The sequence below is a fragment of the Saccostrea echinata genome, unplaced genomic scaffold (genome assembly GCF_033153115.1).
Source record: "Saccostrea echinata isolate AGI-Se365-2 ecotype Australia unplaced genomic scaffold, CSIRO_AGI_Sech_v1 ptg000022l, whole genome shotgun sequence".
Taxonomy (NCBI): Eukaryota; Metazoa; Mollusca; class Bivalvia; order Ostreida; family Ostreidae; genus Saccostrea; species Saccostrea echinata.
The window spans coordinates 4,615,720-4,638,526 of NW_026889771.1; the positions used below are offsets into that span (position 1 = coordinate 4,615,720).

At 33.6% G+C, this 22,807-nt stretch overlaps 3 protein-coding genes across 3 annotated transcripts; 1 reads left to right on the forward strand and 2 right to left on the reverse strand.

Annotated features, from left to right (window-relative positions):
* Positions 1-3,815: 3,815 nt before the first annotated feature.
* LOC133190266 (uncharacterized) lies at positions 3,816-8,813 on the reverse strand. Its single transcript, XM_061325778.1, has 6 exons — positions 8,657-8,813; positions 6,660-8,333; positions 6,418-6,506; positions 5,942-6,101; positions 4,930-5,135; positions 3,816-4,542 (listed from the first exon to the last, which is right to left on the reverse strand). The coding sequence occupies exons 1-6, from the start codon at positions 8,811-8,813 to the stop codon at positions 4,318-4,320; spliced, it is 2,511 nt and encodes an 836-aa protein (XP_061181762.1). The 3' UTR covers positions 3,816-4,317.
* Positions 8,814-9,221: 408 nt separating this feature from the next.
* Positions 9,222-17,808, forward strand: LOC133190267 (uncharacterized). The gene is made up of 9 exons (XM_061325779.1): positions 9,222-9,397; positions 9,625-10,717; positions 10,808-11,088; positions 12,272-12,469; positions 12,554-12,642; positions 13,090-13,352; positions 13,435-13,694; positions 13,907-13,993; positions 17,592-17,808. Exons 1-9 carry the CDS (start codon positions 9,226-9,228, stop codon positions 17,678-17,680), a joined length of 2,532 nt encoding a protein of 843 aa, XP_061181763.1. The 5' UTR covers positions 9,222-9,225; the 3' UTR covers positions 17,681-17,808.
* A 1,834-nt stretch (positions 17,809-19,642) lies between these two features.
* Positions 19,643-22,495, reverse strand: LOC133190809 (glyoxalase domain-containing protein 5-like). Its single transcript, XM_061326498.1, has 4 exons — positions 22,407-22,495; positions 20,636-20,779; positions 20,310-20,465; positions 19,643-20,134 (listed from the first exon to the last, which is right to left on the reverse strand). Exons 1-4 carry the CDS (start codon positions 22,455-22,457, stop codon positions 20,018-20,020), a joined length of 468 nt encoding a protein of 155 aa, XP_061182482.1. The 5' UTR covers positions 22,458-22,495; the 3' UTR covers positions 19,643-20,017.
* Positions 22,496-22,807: the final 312 nt, after the last annotated feature.

Sequence of the window (22,807 nt, forward strand, 5' to 3'; positions counted from 1 at the left end):
AAAAGTCCATTCAAACAATACAAATCAGGAGCAGAGCAAACACAGCCCTCTAAAACATCATAGGTGAGATAAGGTAAATACATATTACTATTTTACAGAATACCCAACAACCTAGCACTGGACCCAATCCAATCTACCCATAGCTACATATTTATTCGAAAGTCAAACACTGTAGGTTGCAACCTTTTTGGACCTCGTTACCGGGTCTGGTATAAAACTGGTATAAAATTTGTGATTTTGAATTAGAGAGAGCAGCCCCCAAGATGCCAAAGTTTTTTGTATTACTTTTGTTTTTTATTACAGTATTTGTTTTTTAATTTGTACTGTAAATTTGCTTTGTATATAGTGTTGATTACATATGCCTTTGTTCATCTGAATAAATGTAAAACTTTCCTTTTTGTCATGTTGTGTATAAAACTGGTATAAAATTTGTGACTGTAGTATCTGGTATAATATAGATGTTGACGTAATCGGTCTTAATTTTAAAACGACTTTGGCTACTCTCAAATACCTTTAACTGATAACAAAAATGAAATAAATCAGAAATATTTATGACTATTAAACATCAGTGGTGGTATACGTCCTTTACTCACCGTATTCCTAATAGGCATCTGTTTGAAATATATTCCGTTTAAAGAAACCAATGCATGTATACCAAAATTGGTTTTGTTTTGTTTTATAATTAGATATCCTCATTTGTCTGGTGAGAACAGAATGCAATAAAAAAGAATTTGTAAACTGTTTGGGTATTATAAATTGTTTACGTTTTTTTTTTCTTAAGTAGCATTTCAACAGATTTTCAAAATTAATGTAATATTTGTACTTGTATATATGTAAAACATGACGTTATTATAGTACTCGTTGTAGCGAAGTTAAGCTAGATGATGGAAACAAATCTTCGATTTCGGTTAAAGGTGTACACATAAATTTAAATAATAACAAATCTTATAAATCACCAATGTTAAAACAAACTCTGTCTATATCATAGTTGTATTAAAATGTGTGCATCTGCGTTTATCAAAATAGAATGCGAAATCATGGAGTAATTGATTTTAAATATTGTTTGTTTATCTTTGTAATTGCCTCCTTGTGAAGTTGAAATGATAACAATAAATATATAAATAAATAAATTATCAAAACCTATTATACCACCTTTTGCCTATTGGCAATATGAGGGACCCAAAATAGACGCATTGTCAATTTAAAGATAACAAATATCACGCGATTACTTGCCTGAGATAGTTCCAGAGTATCGCATCAAGCTTCCTCATTGTCAGAATTCCGGGTTCAGAAGTGGTATCATATTTGTGATAACTACTTCATTTAAATTATCACGGAACTCCTGATAAAACTATACAAATTAAACATTTGTCGTGGAATAGACTACCAAATTGTTAAGTGTGGTTATTCTGAGAGAGAGAGAGAGAGAGATGCTCATGTAAAAAATAAAAGAAAAATTGAAGTATTGTTAAAACTCATTCTTATTCTTATATACTGTTATCCTTTTCTTTTTATTAGCGAGAACTTTATTTTTGGGCACACGAGGCGGTCTACTCACGAAAATTATTTTCATTAGTATAGAATATATGCAAGAAAATCCAGAAGTCATGAAATTTTTGTCTCGCTTATAAATATTAAATATCTTGCGAAAATAGGGTGTCGCTAAAATTGAGTGATTTTCAGTATGCATGATATACATAGGGTCTTGAGATCATTTTTGCAAATCCTTCTTTAGTTTTTTCACTATTTTTCTTCCTAGCTATCCAGACTAAATAATTTTTTTTTTGAATTCGAAGCTAAAACAAAACGTCGTTTTCTGAATTTAATTACCTTTTGAAAAAGGCAATGAACCATTTTTTTTTTATTTCTAGGTTATAAAATGTAGCCTTTTAAAAGTTAAAATCAGTCACTCCCTAAAATAGAACGCTTGGAAGAGACAGTACGTTGGCCTTCCTAGCAATATCTTCTCTATACTGGAAATTCCCTGTTGGTCCCTTTCATTATTTGGGTTGGGGGATTTATATAGGATTTATATGCTTACCTATGAATTATTTTATTGTACTAGATGTACTGGTAATAAATTTGTAAAGAATTGCTTTCATTTTTACTTCATTTTAATTAATTAATGCTTTACATAATACCAGTATAATATAAAGGTCAAATTTAAAAAAAATAATAAGAAAAGAACGCAAAGTACTGGCTCTTGGAACACCAGACCTGCTACATTACTACAGTAACTATAAGATAGACAAGTTTTTCGAATGAATCAATTTAATTGACATTTTTGTTCCAGTATTAAATATATTATGTTTATATTGGTTTTTTTTCTTTATATATTGTTGTCGAGGTTTATAACTATCGAGTAAGCTTATCATGTTTATAATTACTGTGTGTTTTGATGAAACACATGTGTTGTCAAAGAAAATCTCAAGAATGTCTGTAAAGGTCTGTGTATATTATGCAGAGAATGCTATTGATATCACTTTTAGGCGAAAAAATAACATTGTCATACCGATATGAAACAAAAACAAAAATAACAACGAAAAGAGCCCAGAAGAAAAAAGACACGGGGAATAAGGACAACAACATTATTTATCCCTTTTTACACATGAATGATTTATATAAACTTCATTTTAAAATTTGGTTGAAATACATGTACTCGTAGGGCCCAACTTTTAAAAGGAAGTACAGTGGATAAAAGTTTTTCCAAAAGTGAATCGAACCTTAATGATATTTAAATTAATTATTATATTTTGGAATGTGGTTTGGAACCAAAACCACAGAATTTATGGAAATCTTTATTTTTACTCATTGATATCCTATAAGTTGATGTGTTAATGTTGAGGAGCACATTTTGCATTTGAATACGAGAAGCCATATGTATGTATGCATGTTGAATCAAAGTCCAACTCAATTTGCCTGCTATCGATGTCAACCCACGAACGAAGAAAAACCTTTCGAATGTGTAATGTATCTTCAATATAATACAACTATACCTCCTCCCGAGACCCGAAATTTTGGCCTAGAGGATAATATTATGAATTCAAAATTTTTGGTACAGAGCTACTTTTTTTTTTTTTTATAATCCTGCAAACAGTTTGTCTGCAAGATGTCAATTTTGAAAAAAAAAAAAATCAAAGGTTTATTGTATTTATAAATTATAAATTTATAATCAATATAAGTCCTACCCTGAGGGGGGCATAAACGTTTTTTTTAAAGAAATGGTTTTAAATTGGCTCTGTGATTTCAGAGTACAAAGTTAAAGTGTTCACAGTTTACGCATATTGCACGACACATGAAGAATACGTGACGCATGAAGACGGATCATTGGATTTCTTGAGTGACTCAGTTTACCTAGATATAGAAAACTTTGAAAATGCTGGTTTTAATCTTCATGTTTGAGTAAAGTCAAAGAAAAATCGAGTAGCCAAAAGTATATATTTTTTTCTCTTTGTATATTATCACAATTATTCAAGGGTGACCGTTTTCTGTTTAATATTGTTTGAAATAAAACTTTATCATGCCATTATAAGTGCCCTTTCACTGTCTTTGGATATACATGTGTTGATAGTCAGTACTTTATTGTTCATTGATATATCGATACTGAAATCCTTCCTAGTCGAAATTAAGATAAACAAACAAAATCATTTAAAACTATAGTTGCAATGTAGGGTTAGGCTATACATCTTTCTCGTAAAATGCAAATTTTACAGAAAAATATGCAAGGTAATACATTCTCTAAACTACGCTTCAAAACAACGATTTTCTTAATTTTTCTTTTATTTGGAATATTTGAAAGCCGTAAACTGTAGCTGAGAGTTGTAAACTATAATTGACAGACCGCATGTAGTACGCTTACTGAAATTTAGAATTTCTATCTATAGTTTACAATTGTGAAACCATATTTATTACATCATCAAAGATTTGCATATGTATATTAAAGTTTACATTTTTAAATATAGTTTGTAGACATATTAGGTGATATACATTAAGACATAAATTATCTTTTGAAATTTTGCATAAACTAGAATATATCTTAGAAAGGTAGGTACTGCAAAATCACTTATTTTCGTTGGTAAAATTTTCGTGGTTTGAAGAAAAATTACTGTGGTTAAAGGAGAAACATTATAAAGCAGTATGTAATTTTCACATTTCGTGGAGGATACGAATCTACCAGGAAAGCAACGAAAATTAAGCCCCCACAAAAATTTGTGATTTTACAGTAAAGCATTTCAAAAATTATAAACAAACAAACAAAAAAAATATTCACAATGCAGATAGTGCGTTAAAAACCATTGTTTTAGTTTCTGAGTCCATTTACATTTCCGTGTCAAAAGCAGCGTTCACAGAGCCGTTCATATGACTGTCTCCATTCTTTGTAGAACGCTTTTCCAACAGTTTGTTTAGGATTCCTAAAACTGTAGATTTTGGCGTGAGGCCAATTCTAAAGAAGCCGAGTTTGCCATTGTCTATATCACGACAGTCCACTACCGTTGAAATGGCGTTTTCTCTAGAAGGACCATCACATAGGATTCCGTCACACTGAAACATTACATGGTTTTAAAATGTAGCGTTAACTTTGCCTTAAGGCTACTGAGAAAGTCATGTTTTGGAATAGTTTTTTGATATTGAAGCCCCTCTCAGGAATTGTATAAAGCTTTAAGTAAAGTCAATCTCCATTAAATTAAAATGATTTGATTTTCATAATGAAAAGCTGAAACTTTGTGATTTAAAGTATCATGTCAGGCTTTGGGTAACAAGCCTAATTGTTTCTGATATAATAATTAGGTGGAATGGTTATAGAGGAATTAAAATGCGCTGTTTCTTTCATTTCTTTACATTAGAAATACGATCCACGTGGAATTAAAATGTCTTTCTTTGAACAAGATTGAGAGTCATATCCGTAAAGAAGATAAATAAATTTATTACCATTTTCATTCCAAGCTTTGCCAAAACCTGGAGATGGTGGGTGGTATCTCCCTCCCCTGTCGGGTTTGCTGACGTCACAGTCACTGGTCCACACTGGTCAATTAGATGACAGGTAATAGTACTATCTGGAATTCGGAGGGCGATGCTATCTGAACGACCAACGTACTTTTCCGAATCTCCAAGACCCAAAGATTTTACCCATTCACCTGACAAAAAAAGCAACCTTTTCAATGATATAAATTATCAAATACACCGATTCTGCACTCTGCGATACGGGTGACGTCACAATACCCCATATCAAGGACCGGTCCGAAAATCCATATCACGTATCGGACCGGCGTGCAAAAATCCATATCAAACCGGAAGTAACGTTTGTATAAAGTTTGAAAATTAATTAACTTGATTTTATTTAAACATACATGTAAAATAATTCTTTACTAACATTTGTGGACTTAATTTTTTTTTCAAAGACCTAAAATTGGCTCTATTAGATTTTAAAGAAAAGGGTCATAAACATGCACAAAACATTCTTCAATAACTTTATGTGAACTCGCATAATTAGTATTTAAAATATATGATAAATAGAATACTACATACTAAAATCCATATCATATGTCATATCAGCCCTCGGGCCCCATATCAGCCCTCGGACCTTCGGCCCTCGGGCTGATATGGGGGCCACTCAGGCTGATATGACATATGATATGGATTTTAGTATGTAATATTCTCTATATATGGTAAATAACATATACTGTAAACCCACTATTTTTTCGCGTGAGAGAAATATCCGCGAGTTACGCGATCTTCTTTTACTCTCGAATAAGTCTCACCGCATACCACGACTTTTTCCTTGTTTTTGTGTAGAATATCTTCTCAATCGCGAAATTAATCATCGCGAATAAAATATATCATAAATAATAACTGGTTTATAATATAAACAACCGATCTTAATGATGTCTATTTTAGCATTTTTTTCAGACTTATCTTCGAAACAAAGAAGAAATTAATTAACCTCTCTTCACAACAACGGAAACATTTGAAGGCCATATTTCATGTAGGAAGTCCCAAAGAAGTGAGCTGAATTCATGGCGAGCAGCCTCTATTTGTTTGAAGTTGGATATCCATAATGACATGGGTCTGTCTTCTGCCTGCTTTTTTGTCTTGTATGCTCTCTGCAAAGAAATTCCTGAGTTTGCTGTGTCTTTTTGATTTATCAAAACTTAACAAAGAATCTATTTCAAGCATCTAAAATATCTAAAACATCTCCCCCTTATTTTTCTTTTAGGACTGAATGCAAAATAGATTATATATAAAATAAGCGTTGTGTTGTTCTAACTCGATGAATTTCAAATGTGCATGTGACAATTCCTCTTTCATAACTTTGATGCTTAAGTTTCATAGCATGCGACATCTTTTGATACTTTAAATAAGCGACCGTAAATATAAACTTCGTTAATTGTGTATGTGTATATGTAGTGTTCAAGATACCTCGACAGCTTCGGGATGGTGACAGCAGGCGACCAGAACATACACTGTATCTGTGGGAATTCCACATATACCGCCGGCCTTCAGCTTGTCTATAGACAAGGAAACGATTTCCACAAGGCAAAGTGAACATTATTTCAGAATATCTGTTTCATATCGCATAAATGTTCAGTTGTGAAATGATTAAATGATTAAATATGAGAGAGAGAGAGAGAGAGAGAGAGAGAGAGAGAGAGAGGGGTTACCTGCTATTTCTTTTACACCTCTCGCTTTTCTAGATGAGGCCCAAAGAATCTGGTCATTGTACTTTGTTATCTTACTAATTTGTAGAATAGGTTTTCCAAGAGGTAAAACTTCTCTTCCCAAGGACAAATTAAAGGTCGACGATAAGAGAGCGTAAAAAAGAGATAGAGAATACAAAACTGCAGCTGTCCTCTCATAAATGAATCCATCAGATATGCCTAACACTTGCAGAAGAGTTGCTAACATAAAGAGAACAAAACAAAAAGATATCCCAATCCAAGTCTTACTCACAGTTATTGACATGCCCAAAAACACTACTCCTACTAACAAAAAACTGCTTAACCCAACCCCAAATGACATCCCTGACTCAGTTCCAATAAGGTCTAAGGACCTTAAACTTCCCCAGATGGACCAAAACGAGGCAAAAGTTAGAAAAAATGAACTTTCGAAAGTCTTTCCCCTAGAAAAACCAATAAACCCAACAACAAATTGAATGAAACATCCAAAAATTAAATGCCAAGGTAGAGAGAGTACTGTTGTTTCATGCGAGACCCAGGCAAACGAAAGGACGCTGATAATATTGGAGACATAGCCTATATTATCCAGAGTAGCATATTTAGAGAAACCGAGCATTGAGTCAGACTCAAACACGTTTTTGGAGCTCACTATATCCACTTTGTTTTCAGTGAAAATTTTTTGCCTACGAAACTTTTGTCTTAGTTTTGAAATTACGTTTTGACCAACAGGAAGCTGAATTTTGAACGAGAAGGACTTCAACAAAGCAGCAATATACCCATACATGTAAAGAACAAAACAAATCCAAGTAAAGGTTGCTAATGAAACCTCGTGATTAAAGGTTAAAGTTAATATAAAACCCGAAAGAAACACGTACTCTAATGATAGCAAAATTTCTGAGTGCAAGGATACAACAGCTATCGTAAGAAAAATCGTAGACAATGGGACCGAAACGGCCGGAAACAGAATTTCCGAATAACCTTTTATGACTGTTATGTACATGGATCCACCTAGGGAGCCCCAGAAAAGACCATCAACAATAGAAAATGTAGATACCGTTATGTTACCTCTCCTCATTCCAGATATTCCATGAAGGAGGAGAAATAACCCAGAGGCTAATGGCCAAATAAAACTAATGGCAGTATTTTTTGTTATTGTACAGCTATACAAGACCCAAGGGGAAAATGAAAGAATATTTAAAGCATATCTCATGACTCTTTTATCGTCAAACTCAGTTTTATTATCTGAGGATTTCGTGTGTGTATCCCCAGTAAAATGTTCTAATGCAGCCCTAACACTGACGTAGGCAGTCACGGAGGCTAATGAGAGGAATAATAAACTATGTCCTTTAAGGTTTGTCCACGTGTTAATGATAACACACACTGATAACAAAGACGACGCAAACATGAAAACAACCAGATCCTTCTTGTGGTTATGTAATATCAAACAAACAGAGAAAACAACAAACAGAAGTACAAGAACCCCATGACCCGGAAGTACGACGTCTCTCTGTGAATATGCTTCGACCGAAATATTTCTTCCGTATAACTTTGGGGTGATCTCTTCGGAAATATTTGAGAGACCAACTGCAGTCCAGATGGTACACACGATAAGTAAAACGGTGGCTGGGATTGCTGTGTTCACTGAAGGCCTTGTGAAAACTGTCGAGAAAACAGAATTTTATTTGCAACGATTTTTAATTAAGAAATTCTATAAATCTTTTTTTTTTAAAATCATTTTTATTGCCAGTAAGAAATGGAAACAAAATCAAAGAATGTTCATATCTCACCATGAAGAAAATTAAATCAAACAAACAAGAAACACAAAAAGCACTTTTCAGATTCGTGGGAAAAAGAGAACATTACTAGTCATAGTTAGATACATGTTTACGAGTAAACAGACCAAACTTATCATCAAATACAAAAAAAACCCCGTTATATTGAATTTTAATTCATACATAATTGAAAACAATGACAAGACTTACCACACAAAGCAGCAAGAGCAGAAAGTATCAACTCGGCAGTCCCTATAATAAGTGGTGTTAGTAAGAATAAGCCTTCCGTCTCAAATGTTAGAAAATTAACAGTATGTAAAACAAAAAGAATACTCAGCGATATCAAAGAACTCGCAATGGCAGACATTTTTCTATCTCTCAAAGTTTGGATCTACAGAAAAATAATGTGTATGAGCTATGCAAAATTACAGATTGTATTATTCATCTATATTAGGGGGCGGAGAGTTTCAATTTATTTTAACCCGCTTGCTATCGGTTTCGGATAAGTTTGCTCTTCCTTGTCCAAGAAAGTTTATTCATTGGACAACTAAACATAGTAAGATCCATGGAATTCTTAATTTAGAAACGACTTCATGTTCACATTTAAAAGGTAAACGAGAGGTATTTCCAAATTTTATTGTTTATACATGTGTAAGTGTTATCAATTGACTTTATGTACTTGGTCCTCTACCCTGTATCTTAGAGTTAAAGCTAGGAAAAAGAACACATGTCTTAAGCAGTAGATTTAACTCGCTTAAAATTATTCCACAAAAATTTAAATGGATTTGAAGACAGCGAGCAGCGGTCGTTCAGAGCCATTTGCGGCCGTCCTGTACTCGGAGCCCGTTGCTTTAGGATTATTATGTAACATTGTTTCAGCATATGTTGTGGCCGTCGTGAACATAATTCAAGGGAAGGAAGAGGTTTCAGAGCTAGCTGTGATTGTTGCAGGTGAAGTTTTTTTTTTTAAAAATTTAAATATCGATCTTGTCTCACTGTACCTTTTTAAAATTTAAATATTGAAGATCAATTGACTGTTATGGAAAGCTGAAGGCTTGTTCTTAAAATTCACTGTGTTTTTTTTTTCTTTAATATCAACGATTCGTATAGTTAGGGTATTGGTAAAATATCTCGTTAAATGTAATTCTAAGAAAACAACTAATAAAAAATTGTTTTAGGAGTCCATTTGATTCTGATTGGAGGATTCCTTCAGTTAACATCTGGAATATTGAGTTTCCGTAGAAATGATCACCTGACAGGAACAGCTCTCACTGTTTTCGCCACACTATGGACATTCCAAGGCTTTGCAAATATTGTTATGAAAAACAGTAGTACCGATGTTACAAAAACTGCTCTTCCAGCTCTTGTCGCCTATGGCACTATTGCTTTGTCACTATTCGTGTGTTCCTTGTTTGTAAATTTTGTCATACCACCCGTTTTAGTGGCCATGACGTTAACCTTGATATTTGAATCTGTAGGTCTTTTCTATGATTGGGGTAAGAAAGCTGCTGTTGCATTTGAACTTATAATAGTTCTTACAGCTATCTACGCAGTCATTGTTATTACAACAAAGGGTATAAGCCAGAGATATATCTTACCGGGATTTGGAAATGCGCCTATAGACCCACTACTTATAAAAAGAAACGTCAAGGGATCTAATAAAAAGGAAAAACGGAAGAACACTAAGTATGCTGAACCAATGGGGATGGGTTACATGGGAAGTACCATACCAGCCACCGTGGTATGTTTTCTTGGTCTTGGGTACTTTCAGGATATGAGGGTCCCGATCATCGGTATCGGTTGTGGCTCTCTCATGCAGCTCCTAGCAAGTTATTACTCTTTTCTCCGTGGTGATGTCTTTAATAGCGTTCAGTTTATGGTACACTTTATATTTTGGACATCGAAATCTTACTTCTTTTATCTTTTGTCTATTGACTCGAATCAGATGACATCAACTGTAGATTATTATGGTTCTTGGGGAACAGTGTTGGCTTTGGTATTTATTACAGTGTGTTCTTCCACCCAGCCAATTGTTGTTTTTATGTATAATTGTCTTCTAACCTTGACCTCAGTGTTGTCGTTAGAACATATTCCCCAGTCTATTCAGTATTATACGTTTGGGGTTTCTGCCGTTTTGTTATGGACATTCACATTATACATTTCCACTGCGTTTCTACTAAATTCTTGCGCCGAGAAACCTGTCTTATTTGTTGGATCAGAGTTAGTGTCCGAAGAACGTCTATTCTTCTGTTGCAAGAAGAAAATAAAAAGGTAAGATAATTGTTAATGTCACTTAAATTATTTATTAAGATTCTCATGCTATTCATATATTTATACACAATAATAAACTCTGATCTGCAGGAATGAAGAAGAAAATGATACTTCAGAAGATGATGATGACATCAAAAGAGTTCAAATAATAAACATTCTATTTTTCCTCTGCAATATGGTAGCAGCCATTGCCTTATCACCCTTAGAAATAGCCAATCAGGAAGCATCATTGTCGTTTCTGCTGAGTGCTGGTGTTGTTGGAAATGCAATAAATGCTCGCTACTCATATGCAACTGCGAGTTTTTCGCATGCCTTTGTATGTTTGACTGGAAGTGTGATTTGGTCGGCCTGGTCAATTTATATATTTCACGGTATGCAAACAGACTTGAATTTCGCATTTTTAATCATCAAATTAACATCGAATGTAAGCTAAACGTAAAAATATCCCATCTTCAACTTATTTCAAAATATATTCTAGAATCATACATACCCCACAAATAATGTCAAACTGAATTTTTACTTCAAATGTCTATGGATGATATTTCAAAACTGACTTTTCTTTCATTTTCATATTTAAAAAAAATCCTCCAAATTTAACTCCATTAAATTCTAGCATATAAAACTCTTACCTCTTTCTGTGAATCATTTGTCTATTTTTTGTGAAACTTCTTAATTTACACCCTGAGTCGAAGGCTCTGGTAAGCTTTTCTGATCGAAATTCGTCCGTTGCCTGTCTTTGTTGTCGTGGTTACTTCACATTTATATCTTCTTCTTCAGAACCACTCGGCCATTTCAACCAAACTTGGCGCAGAACATTCTTGGGTAGCGGGATTCAAGTTTGTACATGTATAAATGAAGGGACGTCGGGGTAGGGCGGGGCAACAAAAGACGATCAACCTTTTACATAGGAATATATAGGAAAAAAATATTTAAAAATCCCCTGAAGAATAACAAAGCCATGGTTAGTCATAAAAATATGGAAGCATCCTCAAGTAGTGCAGATTCAAATTTATTAAAATCATGACCCTCAGGGGTAGGGCGGTGCCACAATAAGAGGTTTAACTTTTGCATAGGAATATATAGGAAAAATCTCTAAAAACCTCGTTCTCAACAACAACAAAGCATGATTAGTCATATCAATATGAAAGCATTCTCGGGTAGTGTGGATTTAAATTTGTTCAAATCATGATCCCACTGGTATAGCGGGACCACAAAGGGCACAAAGTTTTACATATAAATAGATAGGAAAAATCTTCTCAAGAACATCAAAGTTATAATTAGTCATATTAATACAGAAGCGTCCTCAGGCAGTCAGGTGGTGAAGATTCAAGTTTGTTAAAATCATGACCCTCAGAGGGTAGGGTGGGGTCCACCATTTTATCAAGATTTTACATAGAAATAGCAAAAATAAGATATTGTTGATGAAGAGCATCAGGGGCAAGGGGACTCATTTGAGCGTTGTGGCCCATGGACCTCTTGTTATTTTCTTTATCTTGTACATATGATGTCGTGGAGATATAATGAGTATAAACCATCAAGCATTTACAATTGTAGCAACAGGGATAGCTGGGAACAGTGCAGCAGCGATCACGAGTGTAGGACTGTGTGCACTCTCCCTAGTAGTGACCTTCAGCATGCCAAGAACGTGGACAGTGCTGGTCAGCTTTCTTCTGGTTCACGCAGTATCCATCATCACAAAGGTTTACAATGCGGAAGCTAAATATTATCCACTGGTATCATCAGTTTTAGTTGGTATGTAAACAGTCTTCACTCATTAAGGAATGTACCAGTGATTGAAAACATTTTATTTTATTTTATTTTATTTTTTAAATACAGGCTTGGTTGGTCTCTATGGATTTATTTTGTACCTCGGAAAAGGGATTTCAAATAAAAGATTGTTTCCTGAGGGCGAACCCTTGCTGAAGGTACATGTACTTTATACGACAATAAATACTGTTAAAACTTGCGTTGAAGTGAAGTCTTGCATAATGTAACATATAATGTATACTTGTAAATATTCTCATAACTATTATGTCTTTTAAGAAAATTACTGAAATAAACATGTTTAACATTTCAATAAGTATGTCATAAGTCATAGCATACAAGTTTAATAACAATCACTAGTCTGTAATTAACCTATGTCATTTACAGTAGCTAAAATGCAAGAATTAATCAGTTAATGTTTGTATCAATAATTATTATGTATGCATTTTTTGTATTTTTAAAAATTATTTATTTTTAAATATTTATCTTTTATTACTGTAACGACGTCTTGTTTAAGGTGACGACACATTTGATTTTCTAAATGTCGATTGTAAAGTTGAGTGATTATGTGAAATGGGAATATATAAAATAATTATTATCCATTTTAGATGAGAAAACCAAAAATGTCAAAATTGCCCTGTCCGACATTTCGGTCGCGAATTGCAAGCGACATGTTTAAAGCTGCTGAGGTCCTTAAAAGCGGTGAGGTCATATGTGTTCCCACAGACACCGTGTATGCTCTCGCTGGATCATGTTCTCAACCCGAATCCATCTCTAAAATATACCATATTAAAGGAAGACCACCAGAGAAACCAATTTGTCTCTGTATTTCTAATCTAGAACAGCTTAGGGCAGCCAATCCACCCTTCAGGTAATGCAAAGCAAAAGTCCAATACAAGGATACGTACAAAAGTAAGATATAGACATTTCTCTATAAGCATGTTTCTTTTTAGTCCTTTACTGTGGAGATTCATGGACAGGTGTTACCCAGGAGGAATCACGTGCGTTGTTAAGAAAGGTGATTGGCTGCAGAACCTGGGGGTTGGTAAGGCAGCAGAATATGTTGGAACAGAAGGAAGTGTGGCCATCCGGGTTCCCGACAGTTCTGTTTTATCCTACTTAGTCAGTCTGACAGGTCCATTATCCATAACGTCGGCCAACCCGAGCGGGGAGCCGGACAGTACACATCACAGTACTGTTATTGATACACTAGGTAATGATCCCTTAATTTACAATATCTAAAATTCAGATGTTTTGAAATAATCATTTATTGATGTAAAGTTAAGTAGAGATCTGTGAGTTCTATTATGAAGTTTGAAAATATTAAAATGTTCAGCGGTTTAATGAACTATGATAAAAATTCTTCCGATTTTTAACTTATCAGGTAAGAAATGATAAAAATTCTTCCGATTTTTAATTCATCAGGTGAGAAATTAGCTGGTGTGGTGTGTGATGATGAGTCAAATGAATCAGTAGCTTCTACTGTGGTCAACTGCATGAAGATTGATGAAGGTAGTTTTTAAGCTTTACATTTCGAACTGTCACCCGCGTGGCGCAGTGGTTAGAGCGTTTGCTCTAGAGTCGCGGAGTAAGGAGCTGATCCTTACGTCGCGGGTTCTAATCCCACTGTGGGACGTGGAGACCGTTCCTTCGGATGAGACCGTATTAACCGAGGTCCCGTGTCGCAGTAGGTGCTGGCACGAAAAAGATCTCTCATTGCTCAATGGCCTTAAGTGCCGAGTAAAAGTCAAAATTTGCAGCTCTCCACCGGCAAGTGGTGGCGTCTCCATATGAGTGAAATATTCTCTAGAGGGACGTTAAACAATAAACAAACAAACAAACATTTCGAACTTCTTATAAAGCTAACGCGAAAAAGAAAGGTATAATAACACGAAAAATACATGATAACGGAAAGACAGTGTTATTTTACCTTTTAAAAGGCATAATATCGCGAAGTAAAAAGCGTTATTACGCCCTTCTAAAAGACCAATACGTATTATAAAAAACGCATAATAAGGCGAATTCAAGACATTTTAACGCAAATACGGGTTACATATGTGTTATGACGCGATTCAAAAGGTGTAATAATGCAGAGTAAAAAGGCTTTAATACGCCTTTCAAAGAGACATAAAAACGCGAAGGAAAAAGGAGTATAAACACAAATAAAGGCGTTAGTATGCCTTCAAAAGATGTAATATAAATAGAAAGAAAAGGCGTTATTAAACGTATAAGGCAAAGTGAAAAGGAGCCTTTTCACTTTGCATTATATCGCCTTTAAACTTTGCTTTCTAATGCTCTTCGTTTTTTTTTGTTGTTGTTTTTTTACCATAGTGTGATGTTAAAACATGTTTTAATTACTAGTATAAAATTTTAATAAATTACGAAAGCCTAGAAGGGTCAAATAAGAAAATAAAAAACCAGAAGTCTCTGATGAGACTGTAGCTCTACTGGTCTGTTTGTATAACAAAAGAAAAGTAGCACTTGGATTTGAAACATTGCAACATGCAACAATAAATAGAATTATGTATCTTAATGTAGTCTACTTTTGTGACAAGTTACATGTATATTGAAATCAAATGAAAACTAGGAGTAGTAGCGTTTTGAAAGTATTTCACGGAAATTTCTATTTTTAGTACCGGTAACCATGACAACACCATTCACCCAAATAAAAAAAACAGAAATACATATTATGTATCGTAGTTTATTCTAACTGTGTGCCAAATTAGATTGAAATCAGACCAAAATTGTAGGAGGAGTAACGTTTTAAAGGAATTTCACAGAAATTTCTATTTTAAGTAACCATGGCAACACTGTTCATCGAATTCAAAAACCAATGCAATAAATTATGTATCTTAGTATAGTCTTCTTGTATGCCTAATTATATTAGAAGCAGACTAAAACTGTAGCAGGAGTAGCGTTTTAAAGGAATTTCACAGAAATTTCTATTTTTAGTAACCATGGCAACACCGTCCATTGAATTCAAAAACCGATGCAATAAATTATGCATCTTAGTGTAGTGTACGTGTGTGCCAAGTTATATTGAAATCGGACCAAAACTGTAGGAGGAGTAGCGTTTTAAAGGAATTTCACAGAAATTTCTATTTTTAGTAACCATGGCAACACCGTCCATCGAAATCAAAAACCGATGCACTAAATTATGTATCTTAGTGTAGTCTACTTGTGTGCCAAGTTATATTGAAATCGGACCAAAACTGTAGGAGGAGTAGCGTTTTAAAGGAATTTCACAGAAATTTCTATTTTTAGTAACCATGGCAACACCGTCCATCGAAATCAAAAACCGATGCACTAAATTATGTATCTTAGTGTAGTCTACTTGTGTGCCAAGTTATATTGAAATCGGACCAAAACTGTAGGAGGAGTAGCGTTTTAAAGGAATTTCACAGAAATTTCTATTTTTAGTAACCATGGCAACACCGTCCATCGAAATCAAAAACCGATGCACTAAATTATGTATCTTAGTGTAGTCTACTTGTGTGCCAAGTTATATTGAAATCGGACCAAAACTGTAGGAGGAGTAGCATTTTAAAGGAATTTCACAGAAATTTCTATTTTTAGTAACCATGGCAACACCGTCCATCGAAATCAAAAACCGATGCACTAAATTATGTATCTTAGTGTAGTCTACTTGTGTGCCAAGTTATATTGAAATCGGACCAAAACTGTAGGAGGAGTAGCGTTTTAAAGGAATTTCACAGAAATTTCTATTTTTAGTAACCATGGCAACACCGTCCATTGAAATCAAAAACCGATGCACTAAATTATGTATCTTAGTGTAGTCTACTTGTGTGCCAAGTTATATTGAAATCGGACCAAAACTGTAGGAGGAGTAGCGTTTTAAAGGAATTTCACAGAAATTTCTATTTTTAGTAACCATGGCAACACCGTCCATCGAAATCAAAAACCGATGCACTAAATTATGTATCTTAGTGTAGTCTACTTGTGTGCCAAGTTATATTGAAATCGGACCAAAACTGTAGGAGGAGTAGCATTTTAAAGGAATTTCACAGAAATTTCTATTTTTAGTAACCATGGCAACACCGTCCATCGAAATCAAAAACCGATGCACTAAATTATGTATCTTAGTGTAGTCTACTTGTGTGCCAAGTTATATTGAAATCGGACCAAAACTGTAGGAGGAGTAGCGTTTTAAAGGAATTTCACAGAAATTTCTATTTTTAGTAACCATGGCAACGCCGTCCATCGAAATCAAAAACCGATGCACTAAATTATGTATCTTAGTGTAGTCTACTTGTGTGCCAAGTTATATTGAAATCGGACCAAAACTGTAGGAGGAGTAGCGTTTTAAAGGAATTTCACAGAAATTTCTATTTTTAGTAACCATGGCAACGCCGTCCATCGAAATCAAAAACCGATGCACTAAATTATGTATCTTAGTGTAGTCTACTTGTGTGCCAAGTTGTATTGAAATCGGACCAAAACTGTAGGAGGAGTAGCGTTTTGAAAAATTGTTTACAGACAGACGGACAGACAGACAGACAGACAGACAGAAAGACGGTCGGACGACGGACACCTTACTATCGCATAAGCTCTTCTGGTCTCTGACCAGTAGAGCTAAAAAATTAAAAAGTCGTAATTACGAGATAAAAAGTCGTATTAACGAGATAAAAAGTCGTTATTACGACTTAAGAAAGTCATAATAACGAGATAAAAAGTCGTAATAACGAGATAAAAAGTCGTTATTACGACTTAAGAAAGTCGTAATAACGAGATAAAAAGTCGTTATTACGACTTTCTTAAGTCGTAATTACGACTTTTTATCTCGTTATTACGACTTTCTTAAGTCGTAATTACGACTTTTTATCTCGTTATTACGACTTTCTTAAGTCGTAATTACGACTTTTTATCTCGTTATTACGACTTTTTATCTCGTTATTATGACTTTCTTAAGTCGTAATAACGACTTTTTATCTCGTTATTACGACTTTTTATCTCGTAATAACGACTTTCTTAAGTCGTAATTACGACTTTTTATCTCGTTATTACGACTTTTTAAATTTTTTTTTATTTTTTATTTGACCCTTCTAGGCTTTCGTAATAAATAAAAAAACTAATACCATATTTTTTGTAGGTGTCATTTCTTACTTTCGAGTCGGGTGTGTCCCACAAGAGATTGTTGATAAACTTTTTGAAGATGTGAAGAAAGAAATCCAAGAGTAGGAGAAAAAAAAGAAACCATTTTAACTCTGTTATATATTATTGCCCAAAAGTTAAGTGATGTCCAGTTGAAGTTTTAGAACGGATTATTGAAAGTAAAAGCATGGCCAATAAAATGAAGAAAAAAATTAAGTGTATATTTTTATTATCCTCATTATTCTCAAATGTGGTAGACATGCAGTGCCTAATCTACTAAATATTCTTGATCAGAAGATTAATTACGGAACACCATATATGTATGTATTATATAAATATTGCATGTAGTCGAGTGTAACATTGAAAATTTTCACCCCAAGAAAACCATTGTCAACCGAGGCGCAACTACATGCAATATTTCCCGTCGTCAAGCAATGTTGACTGCATACGTTGCTACGCTGGAGGGTGTGGCTTCATCATTCAGCGGGTAATGGTGTTTTTTAACAAATGTTTTTCGATGAATCGGATTTACTGTGCAACAATATATTCGAGTGGTGTATATCAGATGTGGATACTTGAAAATTCCAAGGAACTTTTGGAAAATTTGAAATCACAAAATTTTACCAAAATCAACAACATAAAAACTTAGACTTTTGAACTTCATATACAACCATTCATCACGATAAATTAAAGTCCAGGTTTTTTGATATCATTGACAGCTTTTTCAATAAAAATGGAACTCGTAAATTTACTTACCTTGTCATAGGTCATTTGCAAAATTATTTTGTTAAAAAAACATTCTGATTGTACACACAAGTACTCTGAAGTTGATATTAAAAAGATGCTTGAGTTTCTGATTGACAATATATATATATATATATATATATATATATATATATATATATATATATATATATATATATATATATATATATATATATATATATATATATATGGTTTTTGGAGACCAGGTCTTCCAACAATCTATTGGAATTCCCATGGGTACCAATTGCGCCCCGTAATTAGCAGACCTATTTTTGTATTCATATGAAGCAGAATTTGTTTAAAATCTTATACGTGAAAAGAAGAAAACACTTGCTGTGGCCTTCAACTCGACATTTAGATATATCGACGACGCATTGTCAATTAATGTTTTTCCCATTCTTATGTCGATACGATATATCCCAGTGAGCTTGAAATAAAAGATACCATAGAGTCTGACATATCTGTTTCATATTTGGATATTGTACTAAAATAAGACGTTAATGGTAATCTAATAACCAAGCTTTATGATAAACGTGGTGACTTTAACTTTCAATCGTCAACTTCCCTTACTTATGCAGCAATATAACTTCATCACCTGCATACGGGGTTTATATCTCTCAGTTGATTCGATACGCAAGAGCATGCTCTACGTATGAACAATTTCTAAAACGTGTTAAGTCATTGACTAACAAGCTGAGGAAACAAGAATATCAGCAGTCTCGTTCAAACTCGTCATTTCGTAAGTTCTATGGTCGATACAATGACCTTGTCAGCGAATACAATTTATCATTAAGTAAAATGCTGACTGACGTTTTTCATACTAATTGATAGGCCATTATTTACACACTGAATTGTCGACGGATTTTTCCGTTATTTCCCGATCATGACAAGGAACACACGGCGGTGTGACTGGTCGGCAGGGGATACTCACTCCTCCATGGCACCTGATCCCACCTCTGATGTTTCAGAGGTGTTTGCTATTCTCCAAAATGTGTATTCTTTAATAGACTTTTGAGCTTGAATACTGTTCGTTATCTCCAAAAATTTCATTTAACTAATTTACATGAAAGTATAATATAATCAAATATTGCGAAAGGATTACAGTTAACATATATATATTCAATTATCTGCACTTATCTTTAATAAACTTGTACCAATCTCTAAGTAAATGAACCTATCTTCCAATAAATTATAAATATCTGTATGATTTAAAGAAACGTTTTAATTACTAGAATTAGACCTATATTAAATAGAATATTACCAATAGATTTCATTAAAACCTACTTTTGAAATATTTGAAGATGAGTTTAATTAATTTGAAAGTATGTGTATTTTTAACATATGATATCAAATAAACCTATAGATGGATATCATTCCATTTCGTTATAATCAAAGTACCTGGTAATACATTCTCTCTTAGTGAAGAAAAAACTTTAATTGTCAAACAATGGCAGTCCGAAAGAAACAGAATTCCTAATCAGGAAGTGATGTACATCGTTAAGTAAAAAGTATATTTTTCTCGCCGAGTCACCGAGTTGTTAATTTCTTGACTGGTTCAAGATTCAATGTTGATCCAAGTCCACATTCATTTCTAAATATCTCGCAGTTAAGATGACCTTAAGAATATTTTTTCTGTGTTGAATGCATAGAGAAATGATATCAGTAATTGGAGACTTCTATGAGATTATTATCCGGGTCCCGGAAGTATACAGACCGGATGGGACCCTGAGCTCCTGTTCTGTCAACTGGCCCTTCTGTTATCTCGACTTTACATGTCTGTGGAAATGATAAAGAAAAAAATTAAATAAAATATAAATTAAAGAAAAGAATTTCTTTCCTCGGTCACAGAATGTTAACGGTTAACAATAATAATATTTTGTTTTGAATTAAGCAATATGAGGACAAAAGGTAAGCAAGATTAAATATACAAGTATATACATGTGTCCTTTACCTGTAAGTGTTTGATGACGGAATCTAGATTTTCTCGCGTGATAAAACAAACGTCTGCTGAGCCTGGGGTAGGCAGATGGGCTTTGGGTTCAAATTCCTTTCGATGTTCGTGAATATTAATCTTCTGAGAGCCAAAACTTAAAGCTTTTCTGTTTCCCTTCAAATAAAACGATGCAAGAGGATTGAGTTTTGACAAGTCTGTAAATTCAAGATGAAGATATATGATCAATCATAGACAGTTCAGAGAAATTAGAATGTTTTAACATTCCATTAAAATTTTACTCACTGGCTGTTGGCCAAATTTCAGTATAAACAATAAATATTTACCTTGAAAGTAGTAACTTCCATTCCCAAAACCTTAGAGTAGAATTCGCATGTTTTATTTATATCCTTGACTGTTATAACAAAATGATCGATATTCTCTACTTTAAATCCACTGTAATGTCTCAAAAGGCCCACGAATTGTGGACTCTATGAAAAAATATTAAAGTAAAAATACAAGGACATACATATATGATATTTTTCATGTTTATTTCTATCTCCAACATGATCTACGAAACTACTTCTGTATCACATGTACTATAAATACTAGTAGGTAGGGAATTGACATCTCGTCGTATTTGTTATGTGTGAATACTATGATGCAGGCCCGTAGAACGGGAAGGGGGGGGGGGCTTTTCTGAGTATTTTGCTATTGTTAATTTTCCCTTAGATGCTGGTCTCCCCCCCCCCCCCTTTTTTTGTTGCTGTTATGTCGAGAACTAGCAAATTCCAGGATTTGGATAGTTAAATTATTATTATTTTTTTATTATTTTGCTTGTCAGATTTTTTGGGAAGTTGCCCCCCCCCCCCCCTTCTCCACTTTTGAAACCGTTGCTACGGGCCTGTGGGAAAATGAATTTAAATGATTTTTCTTTAAATCTTTGAGTCTTTGTTTGTGTCCATTTTTGCGTCAATTTTCCTAAACAGATGCAGAATCACGATCACCACGTGTAAATTTATACATAAATTATACAGAAGTCCTACACCTCGGAAAGATAGTAAGCTCACACTATAGACACCTGTTTCTGAAAAAAAAAATACCCCCATAGTATATGATATAACAAGGTATCTAACCCCTATTTACATAGAGTACGACTGTCCGGATAATAACAATCATTTTCCTTTTCAGAAAAATACTCTAGTTTTAATGATTTTGAGTTATTTAATTGAGAGCTTTTTTAATCAGCTGGTCTATTAGTGTCAAAGCGTAGATCTTCCTCTGATGTGAATCAAATTATTTTTTATAACAAGAATGTTTACATACTTAAACATACATGTAATTTGTAAAATAGATGGGTGTGTATTTTGATATATTTAATCAATTTCATGATTGAATTAGTTCGTTGTTTGCAGAAAATTGCATGATTAAGAATATTAAATCGATGGCTTTTTACATATGTTTTGAGAATAAGTTCATTTTAACTATTCACCAGTAACGGGTCAATATTAAATGATAGATAAATTTCATGTATCTGGAGAAGAAATGGACAGCCGTTTATTTGATACAGTGTAATTACTGTATTTAGAAAAAAAATGTGGTGAAAAAATTAATATTAATTAGGATACATGTAGCACATATATATATATTTATACTAAGTAAATATACTTGTATACAGAAATGTACTTATATTGACAATAGTTGTATATGACGGCCAATAGTTGTATATGACGGTAGCTTGATTAAGATATATATTGAGTGTACTCCCATGCAGTCTGAAAAAGTTAATGAGTACTCGACTATCGATCAACTAAAACCGCCGATTATTCGAATAGAATATCCAAGTGAAACAACCCTACAGAAAATACACATTAGAAAAATATTATACCCCCGTTCAACATATTTAACAAAACGTAATTTGGTCAGAAAAGTTTACTTTAGACTTGTTCAGGTTATTCTGTCAGATATTTATTTATAACCGTTCCGATTTTCCATACAAGTTAAATTAAAAAAAAAAGAAGACCCCACAAAACAAATCAATATAGAAGGATTGTAATTGCATTATTTTTTTATTCAGTGACTTGATATTATATTTAGAAAAGCAATATCATTACTTACCTTTCTGTAAGAAACCTGTAAAGTTCTGAAAAGTGGTAACATTCGATTCATGACTAGAGCGATTAAACCCGGAAGTCACACTGAAACCCAAGGTCTGGGATATCCAGATTGATAAGAGGTTTCTTTGCAAATAAGTACATGTGGTGTTGTTTTCAGTAGGGTCTTTTCCGTCAGTGAAAGACCCTTCTATTTATTTTTGTTTCTTTTTCATTGCTATAAATCTTTTCAAACAATGTAATTTTACATTTAAAAAATTGCACTACGTACGTTTGAAAAAGAATACGGGGACACGCCAAAAACAGATAGGGAAAACAAAAAATAAAGTACCAGTAAATCTTTGACAAGTCAAAAAAAAAAAAAAAAAAAAAAGAGAGAGAAAAGAAAAAAGAAACCTTCATTAT

Coding starts and splice junctions, on each gene's coding strand:
- LOC133190267 (XM_061325779.1), top strand. CDS start 9,226: ATGGATTTGAAGACAGCGAGCAGCGGTCGTTCAGAGCCATTTGCGGCC. Junction 11,089..12,271: donor GTCAATTTATATATTTCACG/GTATGCAAACAG, acceptor TTACAATTGTAG/CAACAGGGATAGCTGGGAAC. Junction 12,470..12,553: donor GGTATCATCAGTTTTAGTTG/GTATGTAAACAG, acceptor TTTTAAATACAG/GCTTGGTTGGTCTCTATGGA.
- LOC133190266 (XM_061325778.1), bottom strand. CDS start 8,813: ATGTCTGCCATTGCGAGTTCTTTGATATCGCTGAGTATTCTTTTTGTT. Junction 6,102..6,417: donor ACCATCCCGAAGCTGTCGAG/GTATCTTGAACA, acceptor ATTTCTTTGCAG/AGAGCATACAAGACAAAAAA. Junction 5,136..5,941: donor TTCCGTTGTTGTGAAGAGAG/GTTAATTAATTT, acceptor TTTTTTTGTCAG/GTGAATGGGTAAAATCTTTG.
- LOC133190809 (XM_061326498.1), bottom strand. CDS start 22,457: ATGAATCGAATGTTACCACTTTTCAGAACTTTACAGGTTTCTTACAGA. Junction 20,466..20,635: donor TGGAAGTTACTACTTTCAAG/GTAAATATTTAT, acceptor TTTTATTTGAAG/GGAAACAGAAAAGCTTTAAG. Junction 20,135..20,309: donor CCGTCATCAAACACTTACAG/GTAAAGGACACA, acceptor TCATTTCCACAG/ACATGTAAAGTCGAGATAAC.